General features: G+C 38.1%; 1 protein-coding gene across 1 annotated transcript in view; it reads right to left on the bottom strand.

The window, feature by feature from the left end:
* The window catches only part of LOC150078978 (glucose-6-phosphate exchanger SLC37A4-like), a 30542-nt gene extending 10441 nt beyond the window's left edge, over nt 1-20101 (bottom strand). The window contains exons 1-5 of the mRNA XM_090383705.1: nt 19621-20101; nt 4534-4766; nt 4197-4332; nt 3972-4079; nt 2376-2537 (exon numbers count right to left, since the gene is read on the bottom strand). Of these exons, the coding sequence (XP_090239831.1) occupies nt 2376-2537; nt 3972-4079; nt 4197-4332; nt 4534-4766; nt 19621-19768 (787 nt within the window). The 5' untranslated portion in view covers nt 19769-20101. The remainder of the gene's footprint in view (nt 1-2375; nt 2538-3971; nt 4080-4196; nt 4333-4533; nt 4767-19620) is intronic.
* Between the last annotated feature and the right edge of the window lie 428 nt (nt 20102-20529).

Below are 20529 nucleotides of genomic sequence, written 5' to 3'. Positions count from 1 at the left end.
GTTTAGGTACGATGTGGCATTCAGACGTGATCTATGGGTAACAATGGACCCAACGTGTGCTAAGAAAACATTCTGCACACTATAACACTGCCCCCACCACCTTGCACAGTAGTCGTCAGACATGACGGGTCCATGGATTCATGTTGTTTTCGCCAAATTCTGAGCCTTCCATCAACATGATGCACCAGGAATTTCTACTTGTCAGACCAAGATACTGTTTTCCAATCCTCGATAGTCCAGGGTGTTGCTGTGCCCACAGGAGGCATGCTTTCTTGTTCTTCATTGATAACAAAGGTACGCGACGTGGCCGTCAGCTGTTGTAGCCCATTCTCAACAAAGCGCGACTAGTGGTCCGTTGCGTTATTTTGTTCTGCGCACCAAGGTTGTATTCTGACGTGATGTGCAAGATATTGTGGCCCGTCTGTTTGGAGTGCCGTCGAGAGGATGTTTTCTGTTCTTTGCACCATTCCCGATACACCCTTGAAACTGTGGCGCGTGAAAAATTCAGGAGAATGCCGCTTCAGAGATGCTTTGTCCAGCACGTCTTGCACCTACTACCATGCCACGTTCGAAGTCCGTTAGATCACTCCTTTTCCACATTCTTGCTACGGTTTGTACGCCTAACTGATACTATAAAGGTTGTTCTGATGCATTTATATTCACAACTGTGCTCATTTGACTTGCAACGTTGTGAGACAAACCATTTATGTGCACAGCAGGAGTGTACCTAATAAAGTGGCAGCACAGTGTACTTATCTGGGACAAGTCATTAGCTGTAATAATGATAAATGGCTGGAAGTTAAGAGAAGAATAAATTTCGAATGGATAGTATTCAGGAAATATAATTACATGCTGAGGAGCAATATCCCAATTTGTCTGAAACATAAAATAATGAATCAATGTATACTCCCCACGATGACTTATGGAACTGAAACCTGGGCACTTGCCAAAAGAATGGAAGAGAAGCTGAAAACTACACAGGGAACAATGGAACGAATTGTATTGGGAATCAGACTGTTAGCTAAGAAGAGAAACACATGGATTAGGCAGCAAACACAAATAAAGGATATTCTTATCAAAACTAGAGAACTGAAATAGTCTTGGGCATGACGCATAACTCGAAGACATGACAGGTGGATTAAGAAAATAACAGAATGGTACCGAAGAGGAGCTGAAAGAAATCCCGGAAGACAACAACGGAGATGGACAGATGAAATTCATGAGTTCGTGGGTAGTACATGGATTGCCATTGCACAAAACAGAAGGAACTAGAAAGTTGCTGAGAGAACTTCATCCTGCAGTGGATTGAAAATGGCTGATGATGATGATCGCACATGTGGAACAATGACAAAATATCTATTGAAATCTAAGTACATAGCGAAATATGATGTAATCCAATCTTGGATTATTTCTCAAAAAGGTAAAACCATGCCGCTCTCTCTTGAAAGGAGAGGGCGGCATGGTTGGAGAATCAAGACGATACATGTGCCCATGCTCACTGACTGAGGCATGGTCTTCGATCCCAAGTTATGATTTCACAATCGCATCGAAAAATCACATTAAATTAATAGGATGCACTGGTTAACGGACTGTCTGCTCCTCCATGTCAATGATTTCACACAGGGTGGAAAAGCCTGATTTCGAATACCACCAATGATAAGTATTTTATGGAATTTTTCACAATGTGGCTGAGTTAGTCGGTTTCAGGAGAGGTTGGCATGGTTTTTTCCCCAGAAAATCGAGTACACCTTTCTCTCCCCCCCCAAGGGACATTAGAAATGGTATGACAACAGGAGCCGAGGCAAACCGGACTCGTCATGGTAACTGTGTTAACAGAGTCATTCAGCCTCGTCGGGGCTGAATGGCTCTGTTTGCAACTGTCTTCAGCACCCTCTAGCTATGAATGGGCAATCCGACACAGTCTCTCCACAGTGTTCCATAGGACTATTAAATCTCCCCCACATATACACACTCATTGTGTTGTACTTCCCTATAATTACAGGAGTTCTATTCATTTTTGATATTTATCATTTTATTTTTCTTTGTTATTTTACGTATTATTTTTCCACATGAACTTTTGCGTATGAAATACTCATTTATTTTGTGGACCGCTGACAACTTGTTGTGACAGAAATCAATATTATTCATTCATCTTACCATAAATCATGGGACACACAGTAAAGAATAATATCAATATATTAAAAGTAGTCTTATCTTAGTAAACTACACTATCCTACCAAAAGCTTAGAACACGCCTCTTATTGTAAGAAATTGGTGTACAAAGTATAAAAATATTTTTGCGTACAAAGTTCCAATGTACACCCCGAACGATGAACAAGCGCAAAGAATCAAGATGGATTAAAATGAGCACCCACCGACATACTGGGAATGTCCTTTGTCTTCAATGAGATATAACTGACCCCAGTCTACTGTGCTTGTCTTCGCACAGAATACTATCATATAGCAATACGAGACCAAAAGAAGGAATGGACTCTTGAGAAGATCCAGGAATGTTGCATTTCTTCTGTCGTCTTTATCTAAAATCAAAAAGATTAAATATTACTATAACACTCTTGTATTAAAGAGAGAAAACCAGTACATAGGTTCAGCATCAACTGTTGTATTAGCCATATTATCAGTGATACTGATTAAATGATATGTTATAAAGTCAATACTAAAACCTAATTAACGAAGAAGGATGGTCTATATATTTATTTTAAATTAACTTACAAAGTTTTTTTGAAATGTTTAAAATAATCTGCATGCATTGCACGAGTTGCGCATAATCGATAATAGATTTCACATTATATTTATGTCAAAATTGTAGAATCAGCGGTCCCCACTACTGCGCCAATTCGTTTTCAAGATGCAGCCCATGAAAAGTGGTCTAATACCTGTCCCATTTTGTTGAAAATCTTTCTTCAGTTTTTCAAACTGTGGAGAATTCTTCACCATATCCAAAACATTTTTTGGTGCTCACAGTCAAAAAAGTGATCTCTGAATCAGGCTGTCTTAGAATACATCGTAAAAAATATTCGCTTTTTTCTGTTTCGTGTGAGTTTTCTTGCAGTATGGGGATGAAAATCACACTACTGTTATTGAAATTTTCATCTAAATTATGATTTACTATGAAGTAATTACGATTTAATCGTATTTTCATCCGAAGAAATCGTAATTCACCAGCAGCTGCACTTCCATTCGTGTACGTTGTGGTGTTTTGAAACTAATGGGCTATACTCCAACTTCTGTGGACTACTTCCAACTTCCAAGCACAGTTAACACGCTTCCCAGAGCAGAGACACGTTGTCGCATTACACTTTGTGGACGACACCGCATGTCTCTTTAAACAGCCTTATTAACTAGCATGGATTGGTCGTCGCAAGGGGTTCTTTTTCTCAAGCTTCTTGAAGTTACTTGACACTTTTGCCAGCATAAATCACAACTGCATCACTCAGACATTAATTTTCATTAATTGTTAGGTAACGCATTAAGGACTTCTTATTACGTTCTGAAGATATACGTATCACAATAACGAAATTCTAGGCAATATTATTTGTATCTTTGCTTTGGGAAGTTTGTCTTCTCTAAAATATTTTGGTCATTCATGAATCAATAATGCAAACTTCTAACTCAGTATTATCAGGTTGGACAGAAAGCAATGGCATGTTTGGAATCCTAAAAAAATCGCATGTTTCTTTTTGTGGCACAGCTGGTTACGTCCCAAGAAAATCTCATTACTGAAAATGCTTGATGCCCATAAAAATTTATGTTTTGTAAATAACAGCTGATCAACCACTCTTCAGAGTGTGGAAAAGGCCAGAGTTCGATTTACGTCAGGCTGGAAGAAATTTATGCCCTTTTTTCACGTTTTTTTTTACACTCTCATATTATACTTGCAAATCCACAGTATTGAAGGCATTTAAAGAAAACCGAGCAACTCTAAAATCGAGATTTCAAATGAAGTAACCTACCTGATCCTTTTTTCGAAATTCCATCTGCGAATCCTTGGAGTCCAACTTCCTTTGGAGAATTTATTATGGCGAATAAAGAAAGCGTTCCCCAAAGTATCGAGACAGTTCCTGCATAATCAAACAGAAAAATACACGGTTATTTTAATAGGATTATATTTTTAATGTTTTTGTCTTGAAATAAGTCAAGTAAACTTGGTCAATTTAAGTGACCAAACGCTTACCGACCTGCTACGATTAGACTAAACCTCCAGCCGTAGTTTATTATCAGAAACGCAGAGACGAATGGAGCAACTCCTCCAGAAATGTTAGCACTTGCTGACAACACACTCCACCAAGTACCAAACTGGGAGGGCGAATACCACTAACAGAAGTAAAATCGCCATTAGTGAATTAGACATCTTAATATTCCAAAATAATATAGATTGATACGAATAAAAGAAACTCCAATGGGCATTTAATGATACTACAACAAATTTTTATTTTATGACGAAGCCGATTTTAATATATTAGTTTTAGTTTCGAGCACATTAGAATCTTTTTGTTTGTGCTATAATGGACTTACCTGTTTAAGTACTTTAGCGCAGGATGGCCACCCACAACCTTGAGCAAATCCATTAATAAACCAAAGAACTGCAAAAGAAGTCACAGATTCACATCCAGAAAAAATTACTGTCACTAGGCCACTGAGTAGAAGTCCTGAAGAAAACAACAGACGGGAACTGATACGATCGGAGAGCACTCCACCCAGGAATTTACTAATTGCATACGCAAAATTCTGGCTACTTACTATTAAACCTATATAAATTAAAATAAAGTGCATTAATTATTTAGCAATGGTTAAAAAGTATGGTAAAATAATAATATACAAATGGTAAAATAATATAAGCAACTTGATTGTATAACTGTAAAGTGGATGGGACCAGGTGTTGTCTTTCGGAAATTATCTTTTACCTGGAAGCCTGAATTAGTGATCCTATAAAGGCCAGTGTAATGTACTTTACTTAAAAATTGAAAGATTTGGAATTTTTTTGTGTGTTCCTTAGTTTTTGAATACCAGTGTATAATATTTCCATTGACTGAACAATTCGCTGGAGGAAAAATGTATTTCATGCCTTTAAAGAACTAATTTTCTTCTTATCCATCTCGAAATCAAACCTGCAAGCACTATTACGTTACCTTAAAAAACAACATTGCAAAGCCTTTTCCATCGACTTCGTCCAGTGCAAACTAGACTGAGGAACGGTTACAAAAAATATATTTTGTCTGCTATAATTACGTCATAATCCAAGAGCGATGTTCAACTCAGATCTTAATGTCCAGTTCTTAACCGGTCCTCAGTTTAGTTTGCATGTGATCAAGTCGCTAAAAAAGGCTTTGTAACATTGCTGAAAAATAAATGGGATTTATCATTGCGTAATAGCGGTAGTGCTTTTAAGTTTTATTTATGGATATGCGCTTCCTTTGGGAAATACCAAGAAAATTAGTTTCATTTTGGAGTTTCAATGTTGTGTTTGTATTTCGATCTTTAGACCATTGCTTGATCGTGATATTCTGTCGTAGGCAGATGGAAAGACATGGGAAATGCAAGTAATTATTTTACTGCTCTTTGTTGGGTTTGCACTAAGGTAACTAAGACCACACGATATCAATGTATTGTCTGTAAATTTTGTGAATTTTGTGACCTGTTTTCTGGACGAAAAATCTGAGACAGACAATCTCAGCATGTTGTGAAAAGAATACATAAAAATTTCTTGCGTCATTTACGAATCCGGTGTGGAAGGGCAGTGATTATAGCCACGGCATTGCTCGTGAGGGGATTAAATGGTGCTTCATCCCGAATAATCCTGTACTGCCCATAAATTATTACGCAGCCTTAGATATTGTAGTTACTTTGAAATAAGCATTTCCAAGAAATAGAAAACTCGCTATGACTATTGTCGTAGTCTTTTCTATTTCTTGACTGTGATTACTGGTGCTAAGGAGTTACATCACTGCAATATCTGAAGAGTGTAGCCTATAAATGGAATGCAGTAGTGGACAGAGTTACCACTTGCATGTTCCTGGCCTATTCCATCATATCTAATTTTTATAATTTATTCTAAATCATTTTTGTTGTACACCGTATAAAACATCCTTCCCGTCTCTTATTGTGCCAGTGACATCGTCTTTCCACAGGTGGCATTGCTGTGACAGTCATCAAACATGCTGCTTCCATGAATGGCCATCAGAAGAAAAGTGGCGTTATTGAATTCTTGATATGTGAGAAGGAGACTATTGGAAACATTCATATTTCATAAGCGACATGAGTAGTAATAAAAATAAACACAGTTTTATTTAAAACTGTGAGGAATTAATTTTCAGCAACTATCTGTATCCATCCTGAGGGTCCACTTGCCTGAATCCCACCTGGTGGAGTATCATCCATCAGCGCCATCTTCATTGGCAGTATAGAGAAATCGACAGTGAAAGAACAAAATTACCATCTGCTGTAATACAGATCCTTAAGTGATCAGTATCCATCCTGCAGAGAGAGAGAGAGAGAGACAGAGAGAGAGAGAGAGAGAGAGAGAGAGAGAGAGAGAGAACTCATCTGAGATTTATCTCTCAGTGAAATTATCTTTGATGCCTTCGTTTGACCACGGAAGTAGAAAAGACTCCTAAAAACTGAAGCAGCTGATATGACAGTCAGGCTCATCCTATAAGGTTTGGTTTGTTAATTTGGTGTTTAAGATTTTCATATAGATCTACGGTTAATAGATCTACGGTAACCTGCCTACAGTCATTATCACAGAAAATACTTCAGGCCTGGAATGACAACGAAGATCTTCACACCATTTTTCTGGACATAAAATCTGCTTTCGACTCAGTCCAAATAACACCCCTTCTTGCCTTACTTGAGAGATTCTACGGAATATCCGGAAATATGCTCGAGATCCTCAATAATTTGCTATCTAGGAGAATGCTTCACTTCAAAGGCGATGACATTAAAGTCACTAAAAGCGTCGAAGTAGGGATCCCACAATGTGGTTGTCTCTCAGCCTTGTTATTTGCAGCAATATTCGTTCCACTAATGGATCAAATTCCAGCGTTCCTATCGTATGCTGATGATATTGTTTGCTACTTGCCATGCAAACGCCATGTTGGTCATTCACAAGAAAGACAAACCGCCTCTGAATCTGTAAACAGCTACCTAAATACATTCTGTAAGTATGCTAAATTTTTTGGCCTGTCAGTCAATCCAGAGAAGTCAAATTATGTCATTTTTACGCCAAGTCGGATCACTTCTACTGATACTGCATCTTCTCTACTTCCGGAATTGGCAGGAAATGTCCTGACTCCCACAGACAGTGTCAAATTCCTAGGAGTAATCCTTGATGCCAACCTCACCTATAAAAAACAAATCCAAGCTCAGTATTCCAAAGCCCTGAGAGCGTTCTGGGGAATGAAAATTGATCTGTGCAAAACGCACAATAAGAAAATAATCAAGAAGTACCTCGCAACTTACTTCTGTAGTGTACTCTCCTATGCCGTAGAAGTTTGGTCGGCGGCACCACCCACCAGCCTCAGGAAACTGTGGGGCCTCGAATTCTGGGTGCTGAAGTGGGCCAACTTGTGGTCTACACAACATCTAAATCTACTCTCTGCTGCAACCTGCAATATACGCCCATAGTCCACAGAGCCCATGTGCTAAAAATAAAGTCATTCCTTCATCTGTGCTCAGCTAAGCAGGATCACATCAACATCTGGAACACGGTTGGTTGGCGTTTGCCAGGCAGACATCTCCGTAGTACTCCCTCCTTATGCTTAAGGCTCCAGCGGTTACAGAATTTCAAGAGACACTTCCCTAATGTGACTCTGGACACTCTCAACTCGCTCAACATCGACATCGACCTGTGGACTATAGACAAGGCATATCGAGATGGCATCTTGTCCCATCTTGCTGTTTGTAAAGGACATTTATGTAAGTGCCGATCTTAGTTAGCCGATGTAATTTCATGTTCTGCTCAACTTGTAGTCCTTTTTCGTTGTAATTACTACTTCATTTTTACATTTTGATTATCATCTTTGCTTTGATCTATTAATTATTATTATTTTATTTTATTTATTTATTTATTTTATAAATCAAAATCACTTGTATAAACAACAAATTGTAAGATTCCTCTGGCTTTCTGTGTAAGGAATCACTATTGTATAAAATTTATGTTAATAAAGAATCTTATTATTATATTAGCTTTCCGAAAGAAACAACTTTCTCACATTGCTTTGTGTTTTACGAAATAAAAGTTATGTCAGTAACAAGTTCTTCCAGGAACCTTAGTGGTAACTAAATTTGGAAAATCCTTTCTTTGAAAGAGCAACATCACCAGCTTTCTACTTTTCACACAGCTTATCTTATGTTTTCTGTGAGGCCACAATCGAATGATATCTGACTATGCTGGTTATCTTTGTGCAAATACTTCCACGCAATTCAGTTGGTACATAAAAATTTCTTAAAAATCTCTAGCCTAATTACTACTTAAATAATAAAAAACAGTTAGTCGTCATCTGGCTTTGCTTTTCTAGGTCAAGTTCCTCTTTCCACTATCTTCAGAGCAGTGTCGAATCCCTGGTTCAGTAAGCGCAGATGAAAAAGACAAACACTCCCTAAGCCACATTCTTATACTCACTTTTTTTGACGTCTCATTTTTTTATGGACTTTCACGTTACGCTGTCTCCCATGAAAAATGGTTCCTCAAATAGGATAAAAACCTTTTCAACTTAATTTTTCCAGCACTCTATGGTCAGACCAAGTAAACTGCAATAGAGCGAATTTCTATAGGTGGGTCAAGGTTATTCATTAACTATTCCGCAACGCATATTCACTCTACAATTCCATCCCTTCTCATCAACAAATTGTTGGTCTAAGAAACACGCTGCTTAAGTAAGCAATGGCTACCACGAATTACCTGGATGAAATGCATACGAATGAGACAGCTGCTCGTATAGTTAATTAGGAAGAGCTGTTTTTTTCAAAATAAATTAGTTAACTATTTTTAATACATTTTAAAGATCCTTAAGTTACATTTTGTGGTTCTTTTAGAATTAAAAAAAACTACATAAAATAAATTCAAAGATCTAGTTTTCTTTTACAGATTATTGAGAAAGAGCGCGGTCATGCAATGCTGTTTACAGTGCGTGTCGTAATACTATCATAATCATCTCTCGCCTGTTGATAATCTAAAGTTTTCAAGGGCACAGAAATGTGTTTCTTATTCTTTTTCTTTGTCTGAGTACTTACTGACATAATAGGATATCGGTAACCGTATGTACTTCGAGATATTTTCTTATGCTATCAAAGTTTGCTGGGTATATTCACAGTATTTTATCGGTACGTTTGTATAAACATACATAAGGACAAAACCTGATGGCTTTGCTTATCTCTGTGACCAAATTTATTGAATTACAAAAAAAAAAAGCCTTGGTGAATGGAAAAAAAAATTATAGATGACTTTACGAGTATTATTATGACCTTTACTTTCCAGTCAAAATATATTACACTAGTATATACACTGTGCTGCCACTTTATTGAGTACACCTACCTAGTAGCGTGTTGAGCATCCTTTAGCCTTCAAAACAGCCTGAATTCGTCTAGACATGCATTGAACAAGATGCTGAAAACGTTGTGCAGGAACGGAGTACCATAAAGACATGAATATGTCACGCAGTTCCTTGAGATTCGACGGAGGTGTAGGCCTGCAGCGAACAGCCCTTTCCAGCTCATCACAAAGATGTTCAATAGGATTGAGATCCATGGACTGAGCGGGCCACTCAGCAAAGAAAAGCCACTGCAGCAAAGAAAAGCCAGTGCACAAAGCCCGAATCACATGGTGATTCGGGCTTTGTGCACCTTCGCATTTTCCTGCTGGAAGTAACCATCTGACTGAGGATAAACTGTCAACATGACCGGATGCACTCGGTCAGCAACGATGTTTAGATACGTTGTGACATTCAGACGTAAATCTATGGGTATCAATGGACCCAACGTGTGCCAAGAAAACATTCCCCACACCATAAAAGTGCCCTCACCACCTTGCGCAGTAGTCGTCAGACATGACGGGTCCATGGATTTATGTTGTTTTTGCCAAATTCTGAGCCTTCCATTAACATGATGCACCAGGAACCTCGACTCGTCAGACCAAGCAACTGTTTTCCAATCCTTGATAGTCCAGTGCTGGTGTTGCTGCGCCCACAGGAGGCGTGCTCTCTTGTTCTTCATTGATAACAAAGGTACGCGATGTGGCCGTCGGCTGTTGTAGCCCATTCACGACAAAGTGCGACATTGTGGCTCGTCTGTTTGCTTGCACAATTCTAGCTATCCTCCTCTGAACTCTCTCATCAACAAGCGAATTTCTTCCACAGGAGTGCCGTTGAGAAGATGTTTCTGTTCGTTGCACCATTTTCGATACACCATTGAAACTGTGGTGCGTGAAAACTTCAGGAGAACTGCCGTTTCAGAGATGCCTTGCCCAGCACGTCTTGCACCTACTACCATGCCACGTTCGAAGTCCGTTAGATCACTGCTTTTCCCAATTCTTGCTAAGGTTTGTACGCTTAACTGATAGTAGAAAGGTTGTTCTGCTGCATTTATATCCACAACTGTGGTCATGTGGCTTACAACGTTCTGGAACAAACCATTTGTGTGCACAGCAGGGGTGTACCTAATAAAGTGGCAGCACAGTGCATATATACCGACAGTAGCAAAATTATACATCCTCGCTTGTAGCACAGTTGCTATCATAATCATCCTCCCGCACCAAGTAGAAAATGTGCCGGTTCGAATCTCGTCCATAACGCGAGGTAATTTTCAAAACAAGGCTCAATCAGTCGGTCTCAGGCGACTTTTGAATGTTTTGTCTTGGAACTCTAGTTTTTCTTCCCGGAAACAGGCAATCTACCACAGAATGCACGAGTTTTACAGATGTAATATACTTTCCCCTCATAGCCTTAGTTGCTTTGGTACTTAACAGCAAAATTAGATCATAGGGGTATATAATGGAGCGCACCTTACTTTTAAAGCTGACTTTAATAATCATGCTCATTGAAACTACTGGATGGAACACATGCACTGTTTTTAGTATCTTATGTTTTTGGTGCATTTAACAGGACCATTCTGTGAGCAGGAAACATAAACTTATTGATATTTATTGTAACTTTTTGTTTGTTTGTTTTTTATTTTAATGCAGAATGCCATGCACGCTGACCTCTCATGTCATAAGAGATGTGCGAAGAAGTTTTTTGGTATAATGTGATCTAAAAGTGATGTGGGTTATATATCAATCTACTAAGAAATAAATTGAACAAAACGAAACAAATGATAAAAACACTTACTTTCAGTATACAGGGTGGGTCATATGTCAATTTAACAAGAAATAATTTGTACAGTTTGAATTAATTTCAACCCATACTTCATCAATATTAACATTATATTTATATGAAATTATTCGTGACAGTTATATGATGCTTCCCCCGAGCCCGGACATTGTGGACGGGGGGGGGGGGGAGATCCAGAATTAGAATCCGAGTCCCTTAGGGGAAAGATGGGCCAGTCCACTGAGGCTGTTTGCTCCAGGGCTCTCAGTATCCCTAGTAATGAAATGGTCAAAATTGGAATTGAATCATTGGAATGGTCAAAAGAACTTTTATGAGTTTTGTAAGTTCACCAAGAACTTCAGCTAGATTATTTTCTGAGATAAATTTCAGCGAGTCAGTTAATTTCAAATAATTGTGTAGATCATGTCTGCTACAGAAAACTTGTAATTCCTTAAGACGTTTTTTTCTTTCAATCATGGGATATGCCTCAATAATCTCCCGTACCTCTTCCATGGTCATTTTCGTACGAAAAATAACAAAATTCTCCTTGTTAAACAATTTAGCAGCAATTAATTGCTTTGTTAAAGAATATCTCTCGCCTATGTCTACACTTAGTCACATACTTCCTTCGGTTCAATCATGAGTGTTTTTGAAGGATTTTCACAGTACATTGAATTCCTGATTTTTAGAATCGCATTCTTAAAGTTTCCTCTATATTCATGTATATTAACTGCCTCAATTTCTCGAGATTGCATTTGATTATAAATAACTTCCACGTGAGGCATTATCTGATGGAAAAGTTCTAACCAAAACTCGAATTTTTCATTACTCAAGATGTGCAAAATTCCAGTTGCTTCTGAAATAGTCTTACCTGCGTTCGCTGTCGCTTGTAGTTCCTCCATACACTTTTTTTAAGGATTCAAAATTTTCATAAACGCTGTTCACGGTGCGTATATTGAAATTCCGTCTTGTAGGGGAAGGTTGGGCAACACATCTGTCCATATGCTTTCTGAGAACAGAGAGACGCTGTGGTGATATCGAGAAAAACGCTGGTATCGACATGAGATTCGAAAAGAATATTCTTGAATCTCGGGTACTACTTGCTGCATTTCTCATCATCAGATTCAGTTGGTGTGCATAGCAGTGAATAAAATGTGCATTTTTGTACACTTCTTTTATTTTAGCTTGAACTCCCTCTTTCTTGCTTTTCATCACACTTGCGCCATCAAATGTCTGAGCAACCAGCTTTTGAGTATTTCTTTCGAGGATTATATCTAATTGATCTAGAATGCACTTCGATATTACGTCTACCGTTTGATTTTCCGGAGTGAAAAAAACCCAAAAACGCTCACAAATGTCTCCATTCAGTTCATATGTTTTCAGAATGTTTGCTGATGCTATCGAGGCAGTGTTAGGTGGGTCAGAAAACTGGACGATTGGGGGGATACAAGGACTAATAGATTAACAGTAGCCACTGGCAGAGGAGAAAGTGATTCTTGCACTGCTTCTATTGGAATGAGCAGCAGCCTGGAAAATAAGATGCAGGATATTTCAGAGACTGCTGGGAATCATTGGGGTACAAGTAAACACATGGGTTGTGTTAGAGTGGCTAAGAGGAAGAGCAGGTGCATGTATACTTGCGTGTACACCAATGCTAGGAGTTTAGTAAATAAATTTGATAAATTTGAGGTATTGCTCAAAACATCAAAGGCAGATATTGTTGGGATTTCAGAGACGTGGTGTCACACAGATATAAGGAATGCATAACTGGAATTTGGGGAGTACAACGTCTACAGAAAGGATAGACAGGATAGGAAGGGGGGAGGGGTTATGCTATTAGTTGAGAAACACATAAAATCCAAGGAAGTGAAGCCAGTCGACATCGCTGGACAGTGCAGTGTCGAGTCAGTTTGGTGTGACATAAGCATTGGGAGATCAAAATTGAGAGTAGGAGTGTGCTATAGGCCTAATGACTCTGATGAGTATAATAAGAAACTGTACAGGGATATAGAGTGGGCCAGTAAATCAGAGGGTCTTATAATGGGAGATTTTAATTTCCCAGATATTGACTGGAATTTGGGGGCTGGTCACTCACACACTAGCAGGGCTTTTGTGGATTTATTGGATGATTGTTTTCTACATCAGCATGTTCGGGAGGCAACTAGAGGGAGTAATACTCTTGATTTGATTATCAGTAGTGATTCTTCATGCATTAAGAATCCGCAGATAAATGAACCACTAGGTGGCAGTGATCACAGTGTTCTGAAGTGGGAGTTATTCAAAGAGGTAACTACCATTAGGGGTAAAGGGAAGGGTTATTGCTTCCGTAAAGGCGACTACGATGGACTGAGACAGTATTTAAATTCTATACAGTGGGATCAACTGATGATGTTACCAACAGCAAATTCAAAATGGGAAGCATTCAAAGAACTTATCTTGGAAGCTACTAGGCTTTACATACCAACTAAGAAATATTGTTCATGGTTTAGGCCTAAATGGATGTCAGATGAACTAATGAGGCATATGGCAGAGAAGAAAAATGCATGGGATACATACAAATTAACACGTGACACAGAAGCCTATGATAGATACAAGTTGATCTGTAACCAAGTTACAAAGGAGGTTAGGCAGGCGAAGGCAGATTACGAGAAATCCTTGGCAAGGGATGCAAAGAAAAACAGCAAAGAGTTCTTTACTTATGTAAACTCTAGAAGGAAGGGGATGAATCAGATTGGTCCACTTGATATTGATGGGTCAACTGTTGATGATCCTGCTCAGGTAGCTAACAAACTAAATGAATATTTTGCATCGACATTCACACATGAGGAGTTATTCAGCAAGGGGAATGCCAGAGGTGTATTCAACTCTAGCAGTAAGCTACAGAATCTTGAAATAACTGGGAGTAAAGTGGAGGAGTAACTGTTGAAGATAAACACAAGAAAGGCACCCGGGGTGGATGGGATCTATCCAGTTATATTAAAGGAGGCAGCAGAGGAAGTAAGCAAACCCTTAGCCATAATTATGAGAGCTTCCTTGGACTCAGGGGAGGTACCCATGGACTGGAGATGTGCAAACGTGACCCCAAGTCACAAAGGAGGATCAAAGGCTGACACAAGTAATTATAGACCTGTGAGTTTAACTTCTGTTCCCGGAAAATTAATGGAGGCACTGGTTAAAGAAGCACTGCAGGATCATCTAGACAAGACTTCAGTTATAGCTCGGACACAGCATGGTTTTGTTAAGGGGAAGTCTTGCCTGACCAATTTGATTGGATACTATGATGCAGTCACAAAAGAACTGGATGCAGGGAATAACTTTGATATTATATACTTGGATCTTAAGAAAGGCTTTTGATACTGTTGCACATGGAAGACTGCTGCACAAATTGGAGAAGTGTGGCATTGGAGGCAAATTGCTGCTAAGGATAAAGGGGTGGTTGAGGGGGAGAAGACAGAGAGTGGTAATCAATGGACACTGCTCATCGTGGACTAATGTTATTAGTGGAGTCCCTCAGGGTTCAGTATTGGGTCCTTTATTTCTTTTTATTATTGTTTTCTGTATTTATAAATGATATTGATGATGGTATATCAAGCTTAATGTCCAAGTTTGCAGACGATACGAAGGTTGGCAGGGTTGTCAAGGACACTACTGACACCACTATGCTGCTGCAACAGGATCTGGAAAGGTTGAGCAGATGGGCTGAGAGGTGGCAAATGAAGTTTAACATTGACAAATGTAAAGTACTACATATGGGAAACAGCAACCCCCAGAGCAACGTATCAACTCTGTGGTACTACACTGACAGTGGTAGAGAATGAAAGGGACCTGGGAGTGGTTGTGCAGGCAGGTATGAAGTTCTCTGAGCAGTGCAGACGGGTGCAACAGTAGCTCATGGTGTATTGTCAATGATATATAGGAATTTTTCTAGCAGGGATAAGGAGGTGATTATTCCCTTGTATAAGGCAATGGTCAGGCCACACCCAGAATACTGTATACAGGTCTGGAGGCCTCATTTCAAGAAGGATGTAGAGCTGCTGGAACGAGTACAGAGAAGGGCAACAAGGTTAGTGAATGGAACAAAGGGGTGCTCTTACGAAGAAAGGCTTAAGTTTTGCGAATTACAGTGTCTGGAGAATAGGCACCAGCGAGGTGATCTGATAGAGGTGTACAAAGCCTTGAATGGTTTGAGCATGCTCAATGCTGATGGGATTCTTCCTCTTGCTCAGAATAATCACCTGAGAGGGCATAAATTCAAATTGAGGAAAGACAGATGTAGGATAGATGTGCGGAAATTTGCCTTTAGCCAGCGGGTGGTTGGTAGGTGGAACAGACTTCCATCCCTTGTCGTGGAAGTTAATAGCCTAAATAAGTTTAAGGCTCAGCTGGACAGGTATTTCCAACGAACAGAGGGGTGAAGTGGAAGTAGTTATTTTTTATTTATTTATTTTACTTTATTTTTTTTTGGCTGATGCTGCATAAGCTTGCTTTCTTGCATCAAATGCCTCTACTATGCTAATATCTCAGAACAATTACCATTTGTACATGTTCCGAAACATCTGTTGCGTCATCAGCCATGACAGCTACGAATGAAGCTTCTTTAATTTCTCTTTTTATTTCATCCTGGCATATTTGCAGAAAACAATCAAGAATATTATTCTGAATAGTCTTTTGAAATGCCTTTAAATGCTGCATTACTTTCTAAATGGTTCTTTAAATTGGAATCTAATGTACAGGCGAAATTTATTAATCCTCTGAATACTCCTGGATTTTTAGAATCGTCTTTTTCGTCATGTCAACGTAAAGGAATTTAAAACTGTTATCAAAATTTAATGCAGTCTATTATTTTAGATAATACCTCACGATTCTTGGTAAATTTAACCTCAGGGGCTCTCATCTGGTGAGTATGGGCTTGGCACACCCAGGGTCCTGAGCTAGATATCATTATTCTTCTCTTTCTTGGTGATTCCCTTTTACTTCTGACTCTTGTTTTCGCTCTCCTTCTCTCGGTGTAATTCAGATTTTTTTTTTTTTTTTTTGGCTGGTGCCGCTTAAGCCTCAGGCTTCCTTGCACTATATGGCTAGTAGTAATAATAATAATAATAGTAACGTTTTTAAAAGTCTGTAGGCCCCACTAAGCTGTTCTTTAATGTTTACGCTTCCTAAAAGCGATAGTGAAATCACATTATCAATATGTTTCTTCGAACTCTCATGTTTTAGCGTTTTTTATTTCATTCTGTTTATGTTTGTAAAGCCACTTTTTGTCCACGTTAAGTCACCTCCAAACAGTAAACATGGAAAACAAAACAATGCATTTTTAATTGCACAACCACAAAGCCAACTTTTCCTTTGGTACCATTCAGTTTTAAAACTATGAATATATTTCTTATTATTACTTATTCCCCGCTGAAAAATTTGAACCTTTGATGTGGGGCGGCCTTCTTTTTTAATCGCATTTTTTTTTCTTGGAGAGATAATTGTGCAAAACTAAGTTGCTGAAGTTTATTCACTGTCACTCGATTTACTTCACGGGGAAACATGGAGGCCATGATCGAATCAAATTTCACAAAATCATGTGTCATAGAAATAATGTTTTACTTTCAAGCTCAATTCGCAATTAAGCTGTAATCACATAATTACACTGTTGAATGTTGAGTATTGACTTAACACTGATATTATTTAGTTACTTGACGAGAATTCGGGCAAATAACAAAAAGACACGTACATTGTGGCTACACACCCATCATGGTCAACCAGAGATTCACTGGAATGCAAAATGTGTCACTGCCTGGCGCACAGTAAGGCCTACGGTTAATTAAACTTCAAAGTTGGAAACGATTTTCTGTTTTTATTCGTTTTATTTTTGAAATGATTACTGGAAATGGAGGATGTGCACACTATATGCGGGTTCTGTTAATAAAAATATTCATTGCGTTGCATTTTTCTTTACAAAATTTCATATAACTCCGTTCACTGTATATCTAGATTTAAATATTTGGGGGTGCTGCAGTGCCTGTAGACGAGCCGCCCCTGGTATTGAGTGCTTTGCCTGATGTTTCTAAGATCTGATGTGGATCTAAGACCTGCTAACCTGATCTGCTCAAAGGGTTCCAGAGAGTTCCTCGTATCATTTAAACTTGAACTTTTCAGAATTGGTGATTAACCATGGTGATGTGATACAGGATGATTCAAAACATATCCAACCAATAATATATTTTCAGTTTTATTTCAATTATTATTATGAAAAATAATTGATAGTAACACAGTTAGATTATTACTAAATATAAATACCACTCTTATACCACGTGAAATTAATACAGTCGAGTATAGGCACTAAATAGAGTGGCACAATTTTTTCTTCAGTTCATCATCTCATATGAACTCTACGCCTGAATCCAAAAATTTGAAATTTGGGTTCATCCGTCCATAGAAGGTTTTATCATTCTTCAGTCGTCCAATGTTGATGACTCTTAGCCCAAGCCAACCTTTTCTCTCGATTTTTCGGTTTTAATTGGGGTTTTTATACCACTACACGACAATGAAGTCCTACTCGTTTAAAAGGAAGTTTTATAGTGGATGTTTCCAAAACATCCACCAGAGAAACATGGAAGTTTCTCTGTTTTAATTGAACTCAGCTCGGATTTCCGGTGCAGTAAGTCGTCGATTGCGTTTAGATATCAGCGTTATGGTCTTATCTTTATCTTGTATTTCCGCTAAAGGAAAAACCACGATTGGCCTGATCGTTGTTTATCCTTTAAGCTATCAGTCTCCTTGAATCGTCTAATGATAGTTTTTACCCCTTTAAATGAAACACATGGTTTTTTTGCCAATACTTCTCATGGAATAATTTTATTTATATAGAGTTATAATAGCACTTCTTTTTTCAACACTTAGTTCCTTATTTCTTGCCATGTTTATCACAAAACTCAAAACTTACACCAAACACTTTGTTTTCGAATGATGGATGTTCGATTTTACGTTACAGCTATTACTCCTCAATTTATATTATTGTAAGACACTCTAGAACCATTCACAATCTTCTATAACATTGAAACAATACTCCCGCTTGCTAGGATATTCTAGAATCATTTAGAACATTCTATCACGTTCGGGAATCTCCTAAAACATTTTACCACATTCAGGAATCTTCTTTCTCTAATGTACTCGAATATTCTAGAAATTTCTTAAATATTATTTCAGTTTTTTTTCTTTTATACATAATAGAAAATATTTTAATAAAAATTGGTAAACAAATTGGTCCTATTTTAAAAAGACTTTGGAAAATTAAGAAAAATGAAATGTGATTCCAAACTTTTATGCAGGAATATAAACGTTGGGACTGTGTTTCTTCCCAAAGGTAAACAGAGACTCTTTTTATTGTTTGATGAGACGTGGCATACTGCCTTCCCGGGTAGAAAGCGGACATAATCACCATCCTCCCCACACCGGGTGGAAAATTCGATCAATGATACGAGGAATCCTTATCAGCTGTTTTCACAACGTGGCCGAGTTAGCAGGTCTGAACGAAGGTCCCATGGTTCTTTCTCCCGGAAACTCTAGTTTTTTTTCTGCAAACAGGCAAATCAACTGCACAATATGCACAATTTATTGACACAATATACTGTCTCCTCATAGCCTTAGTTGTTTTGGCGCTTAACACACACACATTCACGTGACCTAGTGTTTGAACACATACAGAGCCCTAGGAATCAGCTGTCCTAAAACGCAATCATTTTATTGTATGTATATTCGTATTACGTTGTTTACTGAGCAGTGAAGGAAGCACGTGCTTGCCACATGTCCCGACCCATGACGTGCTTCTCGCTACAGATACCATTCGTACGCCAATTAGGTCAGGTATCACGTTCATAAACATCATCCACGGTTTCAATTTTCTTGAGCTTGTAATGCAAGAGTATGGAAAAAAACATTTACATTCAGAAACGTTTGTTCTATCTGTATACTCATTTTTGTTGAAATAAATAATGTTTGCAAATGGCATACACAAAGGATTCGGTTAATTTGAATACATTCAGCTGCTCCTATTAAGATAAGCTGTGTGTAGCCTTATGCTGTTTGGAGAACATAACATAAGTTGGGAATCTCACGTTATTATCACAACAATATTGAACTGGAACTCGTGTTCCATTTTCATCCATTTATCAACAAATTATTAAACTTTATATTAAATTTGCAGATATAATCCTGCTTATATGCAATAGGATTATTTCTTATATCTCCTATTGCTTATATGCAATAGGAGTCTTTCTAAGCCCTATGTGATACAGATGGGAAAACTTACCTGCTTCATTTATTCCAAGTCCATCTTCCATTAATTTTGGCATTGCAAATGAAACACTCTTTCTGTTGTATGCATAGCATGCATACCCTATAAACATAGTGGTGAAAATCGTTATCTGATGATGCTTTAACTTGTCCATTTTGCTCATTAACCAGAACGTACATGTAAGCTAATAAATAAATTTCTTAAACGGACAAATACGCACTTTGAGAGAGAGACAGCTGTGCGCCTGTTGTATTCTGTAACAAAGCCAAATTTAGATAACGTCCTGGCGTTCGTAGAATGACTGCACCTTCTACAGCCTTGAACAAAAATGCATGGGTGAAGGACTTCCGTCTTGCTATCACATAGTTCAGAGTCTGCTGGAGATAGATATCGCGGTTTCGGACATCATCCACAATAAGTGTTTTAAACACTATCTGATGAACACAAGCTCCATGTAGCAACACGCACTTTATAGTACCATTCAGGTAACTCTATCGTATACTTTTGAAAGTCATTACGTTTAGGGCGTAGGAAGTGACGTAAAATTGTTGCTTCATAATAAGGCCAAAGCACTAATGATAAATAGATACCAGCATCTTATTTTATTTACTTTTTAAAATTTATTCTACTTTACAAGTAACTTTGGAAATACAGTTAAGTGTTTTGTTGTTTCAAAAATATAAAAGTAGTATAATTGATAATAAATCGAAACTGTAGGTCATATCTAAAAACATTTTATTGCTTTAATTCAGTACATATGGGACTGTTGTAAATAATAACAGATTAGTTCAGAATTTGACCACCAATGGTGCGCAGTAATTAATTTAGAAAAATAACACAAATGTAATTTTTCACCAATTTATATTGACTATCAAATATCCATGAGTCTACGATTTTCTTCTAATAAGCAATCAAATATGGAGC

This window comes from Mastigoproctus giganteus, chromosome 10 (assembly GCF_048544385.1).
Source record: "Mastigoproctus giganteus isolate SK-2022 chromosome 10, ASM4854438v1, whole genome shotgun sequence".
Classification (NCBI taxonomy): Eukaryota; Metazoa; Arthropoda; class Arachnida; order Uropygi; family Thelyphonidae; genus Mastigoproctus; species Mastigoproctus giganteus.
This window is presented reverse-complemented; position numbering and strand designations above follow the sequence as displayed.